Source organism: Lactuca virosa, chromosome 4 (assembly GCF_052849685.1).
Source record: "Lactuca virosa cultivar CGN04683 chromosome 4, Lactuca_virosa_CGN04683_v6, whole genome shotgun sequence".
In the NCBI taxonomy this organism is placed as follows: Eukaryota; Viridiplantae; Streptophyta; class Magnoliopsida; order Asterales; family Asteraceae; genus Lactuca; species Lactuca virosa.
Window position 1 is genome coordinate 470102128 of NC_136429.1, and position 5707 is coordinate 470107834.

At 33.8% G+C, this 5707-nt stretch overlaps 1 protein-coding gene across 1 annotated transcript; it reads left to right on the forward strand.

Annotated features, from left to right (window-relative positions):
- Positions 1-626: 626 nt before the first annotated feature.
- LOC145109200 (triacylglycerol lipase OBL1-like) lies at positions 627-3397 on the forward strand. The gene is made up of 5 exons (XM_079046311.1): positions 627-1026; positions 1855-2048; positions 2150-2183; positions 2285-2895; positions 2991-3397. Exons 1-5 carry the CDS (start codon positions 696-698, stop codon positions 3270-3272), a joined length of 1452 nt encoding a protein of 483 aa, XP_078902437.1. The 5' UTR covers positions 627-695; the 3' UTR covers positions 3273-3397.
- Positions 3398-5707: the final 2310 nt, after the last annotated feature.

Consider the following 5707-nt stretch of genomic DNA (forward strand, 5'->3'; position numbering starts at 1 on the left):
AACGACAATTTAATTTTTTTTCTAATAATAATTAAATTGTTTAATTAATGTTAAAGAAGTACAAAAAAATAATTATCAAATAGTATAGAAACAATGTTATAAAATAGTTAAATTCTATGCATGACAATTTTATTGCATAATTACATTTGTGCGCGCGAGGATGTTAAATCTTTTCATTTGCTGTAACATATTGAGCGAGGATGTTAATTCTTTTCATTTGCGGTTACATATCGAGTTTTACTTTTTGGTATTTTGTATTTTTTACATTTTAAACTTGATTTATACCATTGAAACTTGAAAGTGACTTGCTCACTTTTTTGTTAGACTCGAGTGCAAAAATTGGAATTTTGGATTGGTAAGTTTGTTGAAAATCCTTTCACATTCTTCGCATGTGGCATTCAATTATCACGATTAGAGTCAAAGACACCATTCGAGTATATTATAATATAATAATAATAATTCCACGAAAACTAAGATGTCGCCAAAACAACTGCTTGGCATTTTAATCGTTTATTGAGTATTCACCAAGTTTTTGTAGGTAAGATCCAAACGTATTTCTATTAAAAGTTTTAATTAAAATAACCCACAACCATCAACATCACATTTCTATAAATAGCTAGCCAAACATTCGGAGTACACCTGCACATCTACTTCCTCACCTTTCTCCCAACGTAAATCCCAAACAATAATTCACCATGGCTCCTGAGCTCACCACTAAGACAACATGCAACAAGTCATTTTGCAAAGACTATCTACTACTAAGTCCAAAAGACGTCGGATTTTGGGATCTGGTGATGCTTTTATTCTCCAAACATATTGGTAATAGAAAATTCATAGACTGTCCAGATGGAACTGTTGAAGAAAGCTTTGGAGATCGGTTCGTTATCTTCATATCCATTCTAGCCCAAAAGGTTCTTCATTTAGTTGATAAACCCTTAGGTTGGCTAGGCTCGGCCATTGAGTTTCTTCCCAACTTTTCCGATGCCAATGGAGGATTTCTCATGTTACTTTTGAATCTCGTATCAGGTTTCATTCGATCTATGTTCTTTATTCAATTCGTCTATATTTTCATTTTAAGTTCTTGAAAGAAACGTGAAAGGGTACCCACAATCTCTTGAGTCATGGTCTATTTTTTATTCACATGTATATTATTAATAAATCTTATTAGGTGTAATTATTATTTTATTAGATTTCGTATGATTTAAAAGATCTTGGATTATTATTTTCGTTCTTATCTACATTAATTATTAGTGTTGGATATCACGATTTAATTATGTGGAAAGATTATTGTTGGGTGTTTTACTGTCAAATTCATCTGCAGGTGGGGCAGTGGTTTTTTAATTTGTTTGTTGAAGTTAAAAAAAAAAAAAAAAAAAAAAAAAAAAAAAAAAAAAAAAAAAACTTACAACACTTTTACATGTTCGAAAGAAACCAAAATATGTCACCAGCTTGAATTTAATCAGTTCAATTCACGCCTAAACAAGGACCATTCAAGGCTGACTTTTTATTTGTAAATTTTTAGCGACAAAATAGTAAAGTATTTAGGACGAATTACAATTCCTATGGTAAAGCTAAAACTCTATTTCCAAACTAGAAGCGTCGTCTTTTCAAACAGACCGTCGGTAGTTCGTCGTATTGCTTTCGTTGCTAATTCATGGTTACTTAATTATTGATTGTTCCGGGTTGTTTTTGAAATTATAGAGACACTAAAATGAAGATGATTTTTTTTTATTTAGTAATTACGTATTTAGGATTTAGAAAGATGTTTGTTTAATTGGTTTCAAGAATAAAACACAATAAAAACATGTAGCTATCTCTTTGATCTGTATTATACTACTGACGTAATCTATATAGGAAAACTGGTGCTACCTAATAAAGAGTCCCCAGAGTTCTTAACAGCAATCGGGCTATGGGACATACGAAGGGATTTAGACAGCAGAATTAAGCACGAAGATCCGAGATACTCTAGCGCACTCGCCATTATGGCTGCTAAATCTGCCTACGAAAACCAAGCTTACATCAAAGAGACAGTCGAGAAGCATTGGAAGGTATATATATAAACAAGTTCAATGTCATTTTCCTCTGATGATTGTTAAAAGCAAGTCGTTCAAAAGTACTAAAGCTAATTAAATGAGTGATGTGATTGCAGATGGAGTTTTTGGAGTACTTTGATTGTTGGAATGGTAATATATTAGTCTTGAAAAAGCCTTTTTCATTGAGTTCTAAATGAAGTAATTAAGATCATGTAACTGAAAAGAATTTATATCGATTAAATTTGTTTCAGATTATGAGGAGGATTACACGACACAAGGGTTCATGTGGAGTGATAAGACAGGTGAATCTGAGCTCATAGGTATTTCATTCAGAGGCACATCACCTTTCAATGCCAAAGATTGGTCATCCGACGTTGATCTTTCATGGTACCATCTCCCCGGTATTGGCAAGGTCCATGCAGGTTTCTTGAAAGCATTAGGGCTACAAAAGAGCTTAGGGTGGTCGAAAGACATTCAAATAGACAACCAAAAACCCTACGCTTACTACGTGATCAGAAAAAAACTTAAAGAACGTCTTGAAAAGAACCCAAACGCCAAGTTCATGGTAACCGGACACAGTTTGGGAGCAGCATTGACGATTGTATTTCCAGCGGTTTTAGCACACCATGGGGAAACTGATTTGCTATCGAAACTTGAAGGGTTGTATACATTTGGGCAACCTAGGGTGGGAGATAAACGATTTGGTGAATTCATGAAAGAGGTGTTGGTAAATCATGGATCGAGGTACCTTAGGTTTGTGTATTGCAATGATTTGGTGCCTAGAGTGCCCTTTGATAGTTCTGATCGTTTGTTCAAACATTTTGGTGATTGCCATTATTACAACAGCTTCTACAAGGGACAAGTAATAACCTCTCGTAAACCTAATGTCGATATAACACATAATGTGTGATCAGTTATGTCGTTTAAGCTAATGGGTCGCTTTACTTGTGTACGTAGGTGCTTGCTGAAGAACCCAACAAGAACTACTTCTCGATATTGGCTTTTATACCCATGTTTGCGAATGCATTATGGGAGTTATTGAGGAGCTTCATCATTTATTATCAAAATGGACCAGAGTACTGCGAAACCTTTGCTTGTCGAGGTTGGAGAGTGATCGGGCTTCTGATTGCTGGATTACCAGCTCATGGTCCACAAGATTATGTGAATCTTACTAGACTGGGTTCGCCTGAACTCTTCAAGCTTTCATCGCACCAAAAGTCAACCAATGATGTAAAATAAATGGTACCAATTTGGGATAAGGAGTTTGTGGGTAAAACCTTGCTAGAAATACGCTTGTTATGTATTTTCCAGTTATATATTATATATAAAAAATAAATATATATAAAATGCAAACTCTCGCAAAATCTATTGCAGCTAGTACAACTATTAACGCAAAGCATAATGTATAATTATTATAAATATATATAAAATGCAAACTCTCATTTGTGAGAGAAATCTAGTGGCCAATAGTATTATAGAACCCCAAATTTTGTATAGGGTTAAGTTAATAACCTAAAAAGGTAACGAACTTTGGTCTTTGTCCACATTTAGGTAACCATGTTTTTTTCGTTTATATTTGACCATTGAACTTATTTGACCTGTTCAAAATAGGATAATATGACTGGTAATTACGTTAATATTACCCAATTATGAACAGGTCAAACAAGTTTATTGATCAGATGTGTACGAAAAAAACATGTTTACCAAAATATAGAAAAAAAATGAAAGTTTCTTACCAGTTTTGGTAATATTTGACAAGAACCGTCTCAGGGACTGTGCCCTGGGATCAGGCTCCGACAGTCAATGAACAATTAGGTTAGGCTTCGTCTAACCCAGTTCAGTCTGAGTTAGTCATGGGCTAGGCTGTGTTGCTAGGTCTTTAAAGCACATACAACCTAGCCCTTTAAGCGTATACAACCTAGCCCCTAACTAGTTGGGCCTAAACTGAGTTGTCCCAAGACCCGAGCATCTCCTCATACACAAAGATCGGACAACCCAATTTCATATCACATCAATGGGTCTTATGACTACTTGCACTTAACATAAAAAACTTAATATTACCAAAATGGGTAAGAAACTTTGGTTTTTGTCCATATTTAGGTAACCATATTTTTTTCGTAGACATTTGACCAGTAAACTTGTTTGACATGTTCATAATAGGGTAATGTTAACGCTAATTACCAGCCATATTACCTTATTTTTAACAGGTCAAACAAGTTCAATGGTCAAATGTGTACGAAAAAAACACAGTTACCTTAATGTGAACAAAGACCAAAGTTTGTTGTCTTTCTAGTTCATTAACTCTTTTGTATAATCTATCACTTACAATCTTTATTTTTTAATATGATATTTTTTATTTCTTACATTTTAAAATATTACTTTCACCTTCTTTATTTTCAACTTTCTAAAATATCATTTTTACACATTCGTTTTAAAATGTCACTTTTACACCTTCGTTTTTTAATTTTTTCGTATTTATCTCATTTGTATATATATAATATGATTTTCACTCATCTATTTTGTAAACTATATTTTCTACCCGTCTAAATTTTTAGACGTTACTTTGACACCCTTAACATTAAAGTTTGCAAAGTGTCACTCTTACCATCTCTATTTTCTAAACTTTCGCGTTTTTATCCCCCCATAATATACATAATATGATTTTCTTTAATAACTTTCGTTCGTTAACTTAAAAAAGATAACCCAATTTTTTCATTTGTTTTTTTATGTATGTGACGGTATAAATTCAAGGTGGTCAATGTTTCAAAGTATTCAATGTAACATCTGTTTTCTCCAAGCATCAGGTAAAGACTTAAAGGGATCAAAAATAGGGTTTTTGGAGAAAAACCCTAAGTCATGATGTGGTGCATGGGTGCCCACGACATAGCATAAGTTATATGGAACGCATCTCTTGTGAGCTCCATGATGTGACATGAGGATGGTCACAACGTGGCCGCTACTGCAACCCAAGCCCATGCTTTCTAGGATTTCCTGCATATTTAAAGACCTTAACTCTAGGGCTAGCTCATTTCCGTCAGCCTCCATCCTCCCATTTCAAAACCCTAGCCTCTCCTCTTTCCTTGTGAGCTTCTTGATGATGTTTTTGTCACTTAAAGGTTAAAGGAACGATTCGCGGAGCCATTGATCATCTAGAAAACTTATCTCCATCTCTTGGTGTACCTTCTAGACTTGTGTAAGTGTAGAGTCTTATTTGTTGTGATATATTGAATCTTATGTAGTGGTCTTAGTAGCGAATGTTTTGTAAATATCGAAGGTCTTCATGACTTCGATATATATGTATTTTACTAAGTACTTTTGTAGATTTGCTATTAATGTTGAAGTCTTAGTATACATTTTTCATCGATTGAGTACTCTATAATTAGAGTAGGTACATAAGTCAGTTGGTAGCTTTTGCGAAAGCGTTCACTTTACTTTCTATATCTATATCTGTCTTGTACCAATCCAAATATTTGAGCTGAATCAAAGGTCTTATTTACATCGTGTGTTCAATTTGTACTATGATTTTCATTTACTATTGATTAGACATCTTATCAAATGGTATCAGAGTAGGAATCCACATATCATTTGAAGAATCTCGTTCACATTTTCATCTTTATTGAATCAATTTCGATTCAATCATTCCACAAGTGAAAACGTAATTCTTCGTTCAATCC

Bases quoted from the DNA above. Each gene is read 5' to 3' on its own strand.
- LOC145109200 (XM_079046311.1), top strand. From the start codon at position 696: ATGGCTCCTGAGCTCACCACTAAGACAACATGCAACAAGTCATTTTGC. The intron at 1,027-1,854 runs GTTTCATTCGAT...TAATCTATATAG, and splicing joins ACTTTTGAATCTCGTATCAG to GAAAACTGGTGCTACCTAAT. The intron at 2,896-2,990 runs GTAATAACCTCT...TTGTGTACGTAG, and splicing joins ACAGCTTCTACAAGGGACAA to GTGCTTGCTGAAGAACCCAA.